Here is a 14,443-nt window from a genome sequence, read left to right on the forward strand (position 1 = left end):
TCTTGTGGGTGGTATTTTCTTAGTGTGTCAATAAAGATAATAGTTGATCAAGCAGGAAACCAAATTACACAGCATTGCTGCTTTGAACAGCTTCTTAGGTTCAGCTTCAGTTTGTAATCAAATCATGGATAAGCAGTCTTCGTTTTGTTTCTTGATACAGTATTATCTTAATAGGACACATAGGATGTTGAAAATGATTCTCTCAAAATCGGGCAGAACATGCTTTAATTGTTACAGTTTTCTGATATCATGCAGTGATGGTTCACAAAGCAACATTCCTTACATAACAAAATTAAAATTTGGCTTAGAAAATTACATGGAATATCAAAGCATGTTTATTTTTTTTGTCAATGATCGTAACAAAGGCAACACAGTGTTTCCTAGTTTATAGCATCTGCTGAACAAGCAAATTGCAAAAATTCTAATGCTCCAGTGTAATATACTGTAGTCAAGGTGAGGGGTTATCATTTTACAATTATTATATACTTATAGAAAGCCTAATAGGAAGCATAGCATCACAAAATTTTGAATATAAATACTTTATCTATTGGTAACCCAATAATTTTGGATATATTAGTCACATCAATAATAACTTAGCCAACCACTTTCAAAACGTCTTCAAGTTGACCACATATCTACGAATAGAGTACAGTATAGTATAATTTCATATTTGTCTAAGTACCTCCAGATTTCAGTCATACTTTGTGCACCAAATACAGTCGGTATACTGCATATGCAAATACATGCAGTTGGTGACAACACCATACTGCTACTGGAACTTGCAAAATACAAGGGAAAAAGTCCATGTTAAATGCCAATCAATCGTTTTAATACACAATCCACTTTATAGGGTGAAATGATGTCTGAATGAGAAGACCAGGTGAAGGTTACCCTGCTCTTACTACGTTATGATTCAAGATGATATTACGCAAGTTATGACATTTATTGATGTTACCATACTTTTCTATACTACCTAACTACAGTAATCGGCATCTATACTGTATTCATGAATAATCGCTGCAGTGGGTGCTACTGTAGAATTGGGGTCTCAAATTTATAAATTGCAAAGCAAATTACATCCTCCACTGATAGTGTTGTGAAGTATGCCTTTCAAAATTGGCAAGCAGGGATTAAATACAGTAATTATTTCATTTTTGATAATTACTATCAAAAGTATGTAAGGTAGGGTAATGAAATAAAAAGTGAAAAACATAAAACAAAAGTGATAGAAGAAAAATGTTAGCTCAATATTCTCTTCAAAAGTAGAAGAAAAAAATCACAATGTGATGTTACAATATAGTTCGACCTATTAATAATACAAAACAAACGAATATCTAAGGCATACAGCCACTATTTTTAGGCCTTCTCTTCATCTTTGGCTCTTTGCACACGACGTCTTTTAACATCCCAATTAAAGATGCGGGCCATTGTAACTTCGGTTGTTGTTCCTTGATTTCTGAAAATCAAACCATTCAAATCAATTACTACATCAGTATATGGCACTTTTAAAAATATAAAACCATTCAAATCAATTAGCATATGGATGTAGCAGTTTTTGACAAAGATCATCTGGAATAAGATTGACATCTAATATTTACGTCAGTGAATTAGACATTTAAAATTCCATAAAAACTATATAGTAAAATAATAAGGTTAAACCAACTAAAATACATTGATACCTTGAAAATATTAGAATACAATTAAAGGCTAGGTACATGAAATTGTGTATTGCCAATTACAAAACAAAGAATAACCAACCAATCTTTGAAAAACTTACCTTAAGTAATCCAAATCATGCTCCACTTGTTTCAAATTTTTTGAGGCATTGTTTAAGTTTTTGGATAATAGACATTCTGCATCTTCAAGATCATATTCTAACATAACATTAGCCTGTAAATAAAAAGAAAAAAAGGATTGTGAAGTATCTTCAAAAACCATATAAAGAAGCAATACAACACGACTTCTCATCTGTAAAATTCCACGCAAGAAACTTTACGAAGACATTTGAATTGAAATACAGAACAGTATTAAAATGATTGCGTATACCCCAAATTTTAAATCATATATACATTAATACCCACCCAAAATTATTGTATGAAAATTAAAGGGAATTGAGAAAAATCCGTCAGAAATTACAAATTAACCCTTATTACCTAATTTACTGCCTACTATATTTCTTACACATTGAAGTACAAAATTCATTTGTAATGTTTTTCTAACACATATAATCCAATTTCTGTAATAAATAATATTCATAATCTACCTCAAAACAAAAATTTTACTTAAGAGAAAAAAAATTCATTATATAAATATAAACTGGTAAAGGACCATTATTTAAGTCTCAGAAAATACTTACACCAAGCCAAAGGCAGACACGATCAGTGGGTGGAATTTTAGCTTTCATGTACACCTGGTCCGATAAAAGGAAGTTTGTCTCGATGGCATCGGAGGCATCTTTTCGTGTTTTCATTTCTTTCACTATTTGCAGGGTACTCTTAATATCTGGAATTTGTGACTTTAACCTGGAATTAGAAAACAAAAATTACTTTTGGTCAATAAATGCCCCTCTTATAAGGCTGAAGCCAACCGGCATAAAAAGTATAATATTAAAGGTTTAACCCTTTTACCCCCAAAGGACGTACTGGTACGTTTCATAAAAGCCATCCCTTTACCCCCATGGACGTACCGGTACGTCCTTGCAAAAAAATGCGATAAATTTTTTTTTCTTCATATTTTGGATAATTTTTTGAAAAAATTCAGGCATTTTCCAAGAGAATGAGACCAACCTGACCTCTCTATGACAAAAATTAAGGCTGTTAGAGCAATTTAAAGAAAATATACTGCAAAATGTGTTAGGAAAAAAATAACCCCCTGAGGGTTAAGGGTTGGAAATTTCCAAATAGCCTGGGGGTAAAAGGGTTAAAGGCTGCTCATAAATGGCAGAGGCAAGGGACAATGCCTAGAGACTGACCATATTTACATATGATCAACACTCAAGCTAGGACCAGGTAAGGCCAGGCAATGGCTGCTGATGACTCAGCAGATACACCTATTGGCTCCCCCAACCGCCCATCCTTAGCTCACAAGGATGGTGAAGTTGCAGCGACCAAAAAACTAACGAGTTTGAGCGGGACCTGAACCCCAGTCTGGCATAGTATTTCTTCAAAATTACAATAACTAAAGGTATCAAATGTACATTATTCAGATTTTACACAAATTAATTATGATAAAGGTATCAAATGTACATTATTCAGATTTTACACATTATGATAAAGGTATCAAATGTACATTATTCAGATTTTACAAATTAATTAGGATAAAGGTATCAAATGTACATTATTCAGATTTTACACAAATTAATTATGATAAAGGTATCAAATGTACATTATTTAGATTTTACATAAGTTAATTGTGATAAAGGTATCAAATGTACATCATTCAGATTTTACATACTGGTTAAGTTAATTACAATATAGGTATCAAATGTACATTATTCAGATCTCATAATTTAGGTCCTCAAAAATTGAAAGAAACTATACAGTACCGACAATAAAATTTAATCTCTGAACTGTTGTACCTAAACAGGACACTACAGTATATTTGTAGCGAGTGAAATGTTGCTGTACGTTTGAAATTAGAGCAATAAAACATGAAGACTAGAAAACTTCTGAAAAACCATATAAATGAGAGAAAGAGAGGCTCACTTTCTGCGTTTGGCTTGTAAGTGCAATTCCATAAATTTATATTTGTTAAGTTGCTCATCCAATCTCTTAATCACAGCCTGAGCATTATTGGCATTGTCCTCCTTGCTCATGAATGCATCCACATCATCCTGTAAAAGACATAAAATGTTATTTTCATTAGTAAAATAAATTTTTGAATATACTTACCCGATAATCATGTAGCTGTCAACTCCGTTGCCCGACAGAATTCTACGGGAGGGATACGCCAGCTATCACTATACTAGAAGGGGGTGTACTCACCAGCGCCACCTGTGGCCAGGTACTGCAGTACTTCTTGTTGACACCACCTCACTTTTTCCTCGGTCCACTGGTTCTCTATGGGGAGGAAGGGCGGGTCAATTAAATCATGATTATCGGGTAAGTATATTCAAAAATTTATTTTACTAATGAAAATAACATTTTTCAATATTAAACTTACCCGATAATCATGTAGCTGATTCACACCCAGGGGGGTGGGTGAAAACCAGTGTACATGACTAAAGGATAGCTAAGTATCCCGTATTTCATATAATCAGTTATTTCAGAATAACAATGAAATAATAAGTACCTGGTAAGGAAGTCGACTTGAACCGTTACTCTGCCTTTATTAAGTTCGTCTTCCTTACTGAGCGCAGCGTTCCTCTTAGGAGGCTGAATCAACTCTAAGGTGCTAAAGTATATAGGGCTGCAACCCCTACTAAAGGACCTCTACACAACCTCTAACCCAGGCGCTTCTCAAGAATGAATTGACCACCCGCCAAATCAAAAGGATGCGGAAGGCTTCTTAGCCTACCGTAACAACCATAAAAACAACAATAAAAGCATTCAAGAGAAAGGTTAAAAAAGGTTATGGGATTAAGGGAATGTAGTGGCTGAGCCCTCACCTACTACTGCACTCGCTGCTACGAATGGTCCCAGGGTGTAGCAGTTCTCGTAAAGAGACTGGACATCTTTAAGATAAAATGATGCAAACACTGACTTGCTCCTCCAATAAGTTGCATCCATTATGCTCTGCAGAGAACGGTTCTTATTAAAGGCCATCGAAGTGGCTACGGCTCTCACTTCGTGGGTCCTTACCTTCAGCAAAGCAAGGTCTTCCTCCTTCATATGAGAATGGGCTTCTCTAATCAGAAGCCTTATATAATACGAAAGTCCGTTTTTGGACATGGGCATCGAAGGTTTCTTGATTGCACACCATAAGGCTTCTGACTGTCCTCGTATAGGTTTTGACCTATTAAGATAATATTTCAGAGCTCTGACAGGGCAAAGAACTCTTTCTAGCTCGTTACCTACCATGTTGGAAAGGCTAGGAATTTCAAACGATCTAGGCCAAGGACGTGAAGGAAGTTCATTCTTAGCTAAAAATCCGAGCTGTAAAGAACATGTTGCAGATTCGGATGTGAACCCAATGTTCTTGCTGAAGGCATGAACCTCACTGACTCTTTTAGCTGTTGCAAGGCAGACGAGGAAAAGAGTCTTGAGGGTAAGGTCCTTGAAGGAAGCTGACTGGAGAGGTTCGAACCTAGGCGACATAAGGAACCTTAAGACTACGTCTAGATTCCAGCCTGGAGTGGGTAAACGACGTTCTTTAGCAGTCTCAAAAGACTTAAGGATGTCTTGAAGGTCCTTGTTGGAAGAAAGGTCCAAACCTCTGTGGCGGAGAACTGAAGCCAACATACTCCTGTACCCTTTAATCGTAGGAGCCGAAAGGGATCTCTCATTCCTTAGATGTAATAGGAAGTCAGCTATTTGGGTTACAGAGGTATTGGTGGATGAAACTGCATTGGCTCTACACCAGCTCCGGAAGACTTCCCACTTGGATTGGTAGACTCTACGAGTGGATACCCTCCTTGCTCTGGCAATCGCACTGGCTGCCTCCTTCGAAAAGCCTCTAGCTCTAGCGAATCTTTCGACAGTCTGAAGGCAGTCAGCCGAAGAGCGTGGAGGTTTGGGTGCAACTTGTCTACGTGAGGTTGACGTAGAAGGTCCACTCTTAGAGGAAGAGTCCTGGGGATGTCGACCAGCCATTGTAGTACCTCTGTGAACCATTCTCTTGCAGGCCAAAGGGGAGCAACCAGCGTCAGCCGTGTCCCTTCGTGCGAGATGAACTTTTGAATGACTCTGTTGATGATCTTGAACGGTGGGAATGCGTAAAGGTCGAGATGGGACCAATTCAGCAGAAAAGCATCCACATGAACTGCTGCTGGGTCTGGAACTGGGGAACAGTACAAAGGAAGTCTCTTGGTCATGGAGGTGGCAAACAGATCTATTGTAGGCTGACCCCACAAGGTCCAAATTCTGTTGCACACGCTCTTGTGAAGGGTCCATTCCGTGGGGATGACCTGATCTTTTCTGCTTAGGCGATCTGCTGAGACGTTCATGTTGCCCTGAATGAACCTCGTTACTAGGGTGAGGTTTAGACTTCTTGACCAAATGAGGAGGTCCCTTGCGATCTCGTACAGGTTCCTCGAATGGGTCCCTCCCTGCTTGGAGATGTAAGCTAAGGCTGTGGTGTTGTCGGAGTTCACCTCCACCACCTTGCCTAGCAGGAGGGACTTGAAGTTCAATAGGGCCAAATGAACTGCCAGGAGCTCCTTGCAGTTGATGTGGAGCGTTACCTGTTCCTTGTTCCACGTTCCCGAGCATTCCTGTCCGTTCAAGGTCGCGCCCCAGCCCGAGTCTGATGCATCCGAGAAGAGATGAAGATTGGGGGTCTGAATCGCTAACGATGGGCCCTCTTTGAGAAGGAGGTTGGTCTTCCACCACAAGAGAGTGGTCTTCATCTCTTTGGTGACCGGGATAGAGACTGCTTCGAGCGTCAAATCCTTGTCCCAATGAGCTGCTAGATGGAATTGAAGAGGGCGGAGGTGGAGTCTCCCTAACTCGACGAACAGGGCTAACGATGACAGGGTCCCTGTGAGACTCATCCACTGTCTCACCGAGCAACTGCTCCTCTTCAGCATGCTCAGGATGCAATCTAGGGCTTGGCTTATCCTTGGGGCCGATGGAAAAGCCCGAAAATCCTGACTCCGAATCTCCATTCCCAGGTAAACAATGGATTGGGAGGGAATGAGCTGGGACTTTTCGAAGTTGACTAACAGACCCAGTTCCTTGATCAAGTCCAAAGTCCAGTTGAGACTCTCCAGACAGCGACGACTCGTGGAGGCTCTCAACAGCCAGTCGTCTAAGTAAAGGGAGGCTCTGATGTCGGATAAGTGGAGGAATTTTGCAATATTCCTCATCAGAAGCGTAAACACCATAGGAGCTGTGCTTAGGCCAAAACACAGGGCTTGGAATTGGTACACAACCTTTCCAAAAACGAATCTCAGGAAAGGTTGGGAGTCTGGATGAATAGGAACGTGAAAGTATGCATCTTTCAGATCCAACGAGACCATCCAGTCCTCCTGCCTGACCGCTGCTAGGACCGACTTCGTCGTCTCCATAGTGAACGTCTGCTTGGTGACATAAGCATTGAGCGCGCTGACGTCCAGCACCGGTCTCCAACCTCCTGTCTTCTTGGCCACCAGAAAGAGACGGTTGTAGAAGCCCGGGGAATGATGGTCCCGGACTATAACCACTGCCTTCTTCTGTAACAGGAGCGACACCTCCTGGTGCAACGCTAGCCTCTTGTCCTTTTCCTTGTAGTTGGGAGAGAGGTTGATGGGAGAAGTGGTCAGAGGGGGTTTGCGGCAGAATGGTATCCTGTAACCCTCCCTCAGCCACCTGACAGACTGGGCGTCTGCACCTCTCTTTTCCCAAGCTTGCCAGAAGATCTTGAGTCTGGCTCCTACTGCTGTCTGGAGAGGAGGAGAGTCAGTGTTTGCCTTGAGAAGTCTTGGAACCTTTCCTAGACTTGCTCCTGGAAGAGTCTGGACGGGAGCTTCCTCGGCTGGGGGCTCTACCACGAAAGGGCGGAATAAACCTCGTAGCAGGCGTATCAGCAACTGGGGTGCGGTAAGTCCTGGGGACTGAGGGAGCAACCTTAGTCTTACGAGCTGAAGAGGCCACAAGATCATGAGTGTCTTTCTGAATCATTGCCGCAGACAAGTCCTTGATAAGTTCTTCGGGAAACAAGAACTTAGAAAGCGGAGCGAAAAGGAGTTGAGACCTTTGACAAGGTGTGATGCTGGAAGAAAGGAAGGTACAAAGTTGCTCCCTTTTCTTAAGAACTCCTGACACAAAAATTGAAGCAAGCTCGCCAGATCCATCCCTAATAGCTTTATCCATGCAGGACATTAAAAGCATGGCCGAGTCTTTGTCCGCAGGGGAGGTCTTCTTGCTAAGGGCCCCCAGGCACCAGTCTAGAAAATTGAACATCTCAAAGGCACGAAATACACCCTTTAGTAAGTGGTCTAGATCGGAGAAGGTCCAGCAAACCTTAGAGCGCCTCATTGCTGTTCTACGAGGAGAGTCGACCAAACTCGAGAAGTCAGCCTGGGCAGAGGCAGGTACTCCCAAGCCTGGTTCCTCTCCTGTGGCATACCATACGCCCGCTTTAGAAGTGAGCTTAGTCGGTGGGAACATAAAGGAAGTCTTCCCTAGTTGCTGCTTAGACTGCAACCACTCCCCTAAAATTCTTAAAGCTCTCTTAGAGGACCTTGCAAAGACGAGCTTAGTATATGTTGACTTGACAGGCTGCATGCCCAGCGAAAACTCAGATGGCGGAGAGCGGGGGGTAGCAGAGACAAAATGGTCCGGGTATACCTCTCTGAAAAGAGCCAGGACCTTACGAAAGTCAATAGGTGGAGGAGAAAACTTGGATTCTTCCACGTCTGATGAGGGATCCAGGTGCGCAGCTTCCTCATCAGAAACCTCATCACCAGAGTGTAGCGAAGTGAGAGGTAATGGAACAGTGGTATGCTGAACAGCAGAATCTGAACAAGCGGGTGCAACAACGCTTGTGGTTTCATCCTCAAGTCTCTGTTGATGAGATAAAACCTGAGGTTCAGGCTGCAAAGGCTGGTCAAAAAGAGTAGCGGAAGGTAGGCGCATGGGTTGAGGAGGCTGACTCCTGGCATGAGTGTCTTGACTCAAGAGTTGCGCTTGCTGTAAGGGTTGCGGATGCGCAGTAGCAGGTTCCTGAGGAACGAGTTGAGGTTCCTGAGGTGTGAGCTGCGAGAGTTGAGGTAGCGGCTGCGCAGAACGCAGTTCTTGTCTCGCGAGTTGAGGTTCCTGAGGCGCAAGGCTAAGGTGTTGAGGCTCTCGCCTTGAGGAGGGTTGAGGTCGCTGCAGCGAGTGCTGAGGTGGCTGCCTCATGGATGGAAGAGGTTGTCGTACCTCAACAGATTGTTGCCTCGCTGGTGGAACCGCAAGCGGAAGCGGAGGAAGAAAGGCATAAGCTTCCTGCTCCCATTGCTGAGGTTGCCTTAAGGAAGGCGGAGGTAGCTGCACACCGCTGGAAACTGGCAACTCAGTACGCAGTAAGGTATCCTGAGGAGCCTCAACTTCGTACGCCTGGCAGACTGGACTGCGGTTAGGCGGAGCGAACGCAGGAGGAGGCGTAACCTTCTCAGCCTGACACTCACGCATTAAGACTGCAAGCTGTGACTGCATGGACTGCAGCACAGTCAACTTGGGGTCGACAGACGCTAAGGTCTGCTGAGGCAAAGCCTTAACAGAAGATGAGGTCTGTTGCGGCATCACCTTACCCCTCTTAGGAGGAGTGCAGTCACCTGATGACTGCGGAGAGTCAGAGCTAATCCAATGACTGCAACCAGGTTGAGCTCTTGAGGTCTGGACTTTGCGTTTGAGAGGTCTTGAGACCTGAGTCCAGCGTTTTCTCCCTGACAATTCTTCAGCAGACGAGTAAAAGACGGGCTCAATCGTCTGCGGGTGGGAGTGACGGTCTTTGTAAGACACGCCCGCAACCACCGAGGATACTTCTGTGCGCCGATCAAGGCCTGCCGAACCCTTTTGCCCTTCGACATTGCTTCTCCCCTGGGCTTGGGAGTTTGCAAGAGGTCCCGGACTGGGAGGACGACTGGCACGCACAGAAGTACCCTCACGCACCACACTGACACTGACACTAGCACTTGGCACTGCACTGACACTAGCACTTGTCACAGCACTGGCACTATTACCTCCCACTGCACTTTTGACCTTAAGTTCCTTGACTTCGGCCATAAGAGACTTATGATCACTAACCACCGATTCCACTTTGTCACCTAAAGCCTGAATGGCACGCAAAACAACAGACATATCAGGTTGAGGGCAAATAGTAGGTTCGGGGGTAGCCACTACAGGGGGAGGAAAAGGTAGGGGATCATGAGGTGAGGAAAAAAGTGAAGAGCGAGAAGAACTCCTCCTAACTCTCTCTCTCTCTAACTTGGTTGAATATTTCAAGAATCGGACAAATTCAAGTTCCGAAAGTCCGGCGCATTCCTCACATCGATCTTCCAACTGACAGGGTCTTTCCCTACAGTCAGAACAAGCGGTGTGAGGATCTACCGAGGCCTTCGGAATACGCCTATTACAAGACCTACATCGTCTATGGGGTGGGGCTTGTGAAATGTCAGACATCTTGAATCAAAGAGTTAGCCAAGGGGGATTCCAAATCAAGCAAAAAGATCGTTAACCATTAATCAGAACTAAATAAAAGCTATCTAAGCTAATATAGAAGTTTTCCAGTATAGCGACAGCCGAAATCTGAGAGAAATACTTCACCAAAAGCCGTGAACAATACTCCAAGATCATAATGTCTTGCCGGAAGCACGACAGAGGAAAAAGTGAGGTGGTGTCAACAAGAAGTACTGCAGTACCTGGCCACAGGTGGCGCTGGTGAGTACACCCCCTTCTAGTATAGTGATAGCTGGCGTATCCCTCCCGTAGAATTCTGTCGGGCAACGGAGTTGACAGCTACATGATTATCGGGTAAGTTTAATATTGAAAATATAAGACATTAAAATATTATAAAGGGTAAATTTAGGGAAATAAATCTGAATGATAATCAGTACCCGAGGTACCTGGGGGTAGGGGGTCAATAACTTCTTGGTGGAAAATCAGGTCCTGGGCTTAGCTAAGTTTATATTTTTAAGTTTATATTTTATTGTAAGTTATGATTTTAATTTAGATGCTATAGAATTCTATACCTGTACCTCGTACAGAAAAAACCTAAAAATCAGAATTTTCATACAATGGAAGTAAGTTTTACCCTGATTTGATGAAAATGCACAGTTTACTGCCATCTAGTTTCAAGTTATACAGTGAAATCTCAAAGAGTAGGTCAAATGTTTCTCAATTAACATAATTCAAACCTTAGACAAACAATTTGGGATTTTTTTATACAGACTGAACATATTAGCAACGCTTGAACAATTACAGATCACTCAATCTGCTTATCACCAACAACATAAAGCCACTCAAAGGTAGGTACAGTACTAATGGATAAATCTCCCTTATATAATAAAGAACAAGTGTCTGGCTATATAAATATATCCTCCCCGTCCCTCTGGTTGGAGGGTTCTATCCATCATTTCTGACGGGTTGTGTACACTAGTTTAAGCATATTCATCTCTAGTGTGCAGTATATTCAGCAAAACCTCAATCATAAGTATTTTGTTTATTCATAATATTTTCTTAGTAAGAATACAGACTATGCAATCCAAGAAGGTAATTATTATGTCGAAAAGTATAAAGTTCTGAGAACTACAATACAAGGATATAATTTCAGTACTATTTATAATGAGTAATTTTTGTGGTCTGGAATGGATAATTTCAATTTACATTAATTCATAGGGGAAAATACAAATTGACATCTGGCCTTCTGCAAATACAGTAATTGAATACCGTACTACCTTCAAGAGCCCACTGTATAGTATTATGTTTTTAAATGGCGTGTGCAGCAAATCCATTACCTTTTGTCAGTTTCATACGAGCTTATGAGAATGTTTAATTATGAGTGAAACGAGCCACGGGAGAGCAAAGAACATTTAAGGGATCTAATATAAATTAGACTTTAGGTAATTATGTTAAACACTTTAACCACACCAATTACGTGAACCATATATTTTTCCAACTGGATATCTTCTGTTGTTATGCATTTGTGACCACCACTATTGCTGCAAATCACTCATTAATGGTGTTCCACCACTCTAATAACCTGGTTTTCCACCAAAATTACCCTTATATTGTTTCATAAATGGGTGGTTTGCAACAATCTTCATGGTCTGAAATATATAAAACAAGATTTCTCGTTGGAAAAATAGTTATTGTATTTTAACTAGAAATCATATATTAACCGATTCTTGCTGAATACAGCATCCAAAGCAGTTTAAGTTAATTTTAAATACAATATTTGTAAATGATTTTTACCATAATAATTAAATATAACCCCACTAAACCAACAGTTTTAACCTCATTGTCTAGTTCAGCAATTAAGAATAATCTACTTTTGTAAAAATGCCCTTTCTTCGCATTTTTTTTTTTCGTCGCCACGACAAAGGAAGGCCCTGAGAACAGTTTATAAAATTCCTGACATGAAGGTTCTCCTGTTCAAACTTTATTTCCCCATTTCTGTATTATTAGCTCTGGTACTGGCTTCCCTGTCATTTGCTTTTCTCTTGACCAATCGCCTAGCTCCACACTTCCTATACAAGCTCCTCCCCCAACTATGTCACAAATTTGAAATGGTTTCTCTTGGATTCTTATTAAAAGAAAAAAAAAGACGTCCATATTAATGGCATCCAAAGCAAGGGGGCATTTCCCTTTTGGAAGAAATAAAAAGGGTTACTGGTATGTTTGCATGTATTTTCAATGGTTTTCATGACATTAATCGTCAGACATACATGTTTATCAAGTTTTATGGTGGGGTTAAACTAGAATATACGCCTGAAAAAAAAAAAAAAAAGTTTCAGGAGTGAAGCAAATACACACACCAAGTTGAGACTTAGTCTTAGGGAAAGCTAACAATTTAAGGGTGGATTAGGATATGGCTCCTAAGTTAGGTGTGTTCTTGTGTTTGTTTACATTTAGGAATGTGGATTTTCAGTCTTAACTACATGAATTTATAACATTAAAAATTTCTAAAATATGTTTCCCCAATTATTGGCAACAGAACAGTTCAAACTCAAGGCGTATGTAGTTTGTTGGGACGCACAAACTTTTTTGTTAATTGTCAAATCAATTTTATTTATGGTTTATCTTTGTCTGCAATACAATATTATGAAGCTAGTTTTAGGATTAATGAATTTTGATATAGTGTTATCTTGCCGTAAACAATCATAAGATTGAGACTTTAGGAGGTGTTACAGTGGGTAAATACTTATGGAGCCTTTGTATATCAGCGGCCAGTTCCTACCGTGTGGATTAATAATGGACATCAACTAACAAAAACTTTCCCCCCTAACCTAACCTACAAGCCGTGTCCTTGCCTGCGACCCCCCTTACACTGCCGTACTCCAAGTTAGCCGTAACAATACATACAGGTGACCGCTATTATACAAACACCCCATATTTACAATTATTTTCTTCATTTAGAGTATTGTGCTGTAATAATTTACCTCAGGGGCGATGCATCCCAAATTTTTTTTTTTTAATAAAATATACATTCAAGGATATTATTATTACTTGCTAAGCTACAACCCTAGTTGGAAAGGCAGAAAGCTGTAAGCCCAGGGGCCCCAACCGAGAAAATAGCCCAGCGAAGCGAGGAATGGAAAAAAAGGAAAAATAAAATATTTAAATAGTAACACCACCAAAATAAATATTTCCTCTATAATCTATAAAACAGGAGGAAAAGAAACTAGATAGAACAGTGTGCCTGAGTGTACCCTCAAGCAAGAGAACTCCAACCCAAGACAGTGGAAGACCATGGTACAGAGGCTATGGCACTACCCAAGACTAGAGAACAATGGTTTGATTTTGGAGTGTCCTTCACCTAGAAGCGCTGCTTACCATAGCTAAAGAGTCTCTTCTACCCTTATCAAGAGGAAAGTAGCCACTGAACAATTACAGTGCAGTAGTAAAGAATAGGCCAGACTATTCAGTGTAAGTGTAGGCAAAGGGAAATGAGCCTTAGTTAGAGAGAAGGATCCAAAGTAGTACTGTATGGCCAGTCAAAGGACCCCATAACTCTCTAGCGGTAGTATCTCAAAGGGTGGCTGGTACCTTGGCCAACCTACTACCTACATTACCTATATTACCCTAAGCTAACCTCACGTCATATAATGGCTATTTTATGCTAAGCTGATTTAAAATCCAATCAACTCTAATGAAAATTTATGAAAACTAACAAATATTGCTGATCTTAAAGACTAACCCCATACCGGTAATAGGATTGACTCATATAATTTCTGTGGATAACTTTCCACAACATAGAAAAAACAAACAACACGAAACTCATTGGAGACGTAACTCCTAATTAACCTCATAAACTGTAATCCATTCTTTATAACTGTTGTGCTTGTCGTGACACACGTAGTTTGTAGGTCCACACCCACTGAGGGGAAGAGACTCCCAACTTGGCCTGGCACAGGTGTATTTTCCGAAGCCATTTACGAAGTAAAAAAAAGCCATTTCGCCGGGAATTTGCAAGTAATAAATGCAGAAATAGTCATAAATTACTTACTACAAATTGGGCTTCGGGTATGCCCGTGTAACTTTTCGTTTCGTCCAAAGGTTTGTCTTCCCCTGCCATGATGTTCTTGTTTGGGATGCAATGAGCAATGGATGGACGTCTTATTTGTGATTAAATGTCGGACTTTCAGTTGTGGTAGCGGCGTTGT

The 14,443-nt window shown here is 41.2% G+C and overlaps 1 protein-coding gene across 1 annotated transcript; it reads right to left on the bottom strand.

The window, feature by feature from the left end:
• Positions 1–207: 207 nt before the first annotated feature.
• Positions 208–14,443, bottom strand: LOC137658485 (prefoldin subunit 3-like). Its single transcript, XM_068393236.1, has 5 exons — positions 14,287–14,443; positions 3,705–3,832; positions 2,357–2,522; positions 1,778–1,890; positions 208–1,456 (listed from the first exon to the last, which is right to left on the bottom strand). Exons 1-5 carry the CDS (start codon positions 14,353–14,355, stop codon positions 1,357–1,359), a joined length of 576 nt encoding a protein of 191 aa, XP_068249337.1. The 5' UTR covers positions 14,356–14,443; the 3' UTR covers positions 208–1,356.

Source organism: Palaemon carinicauda, chromosome 19, assembly GCF_036898095.1.
Source record: "Palaemon carinicauda isolate YSFRI2023 chromosome 19, ASM3689809v2, whole genome shotgun sequence".
In the NCBI taxonomy this organism is placed as follows: Eukaryota; Metazoa; Arthropoda; class Malacostraca; order Decapoda; family Palaemonidae; genus Palaemon; species Palaemon carinicauda.

Bases quoted from the DNA above. Each gene is read 5' to 3' on its own strand.
- LOC137658485 (XM_068393236.1), bottom strand. From the start codon at position 14,355: ATGGCAGGGGAAGACAAACCTTTGGACGAAACGAAAAGTTACACGGGC. The intron at 3,833-14,286 runs GTAAGTAATTTA...TGTCTTTTACAG, and splicing joins TACCCGAAGCCCAATTTGTA to GATGATGTGGATGCATTCAT. The intron at 2,523-3,704 runs GTGAGCCTCTCT...TTCTAATTCCAG, and splicing joins TTACAAGCCAAACGCAGAAA to GTTAAAGTCACAAATTCCAG.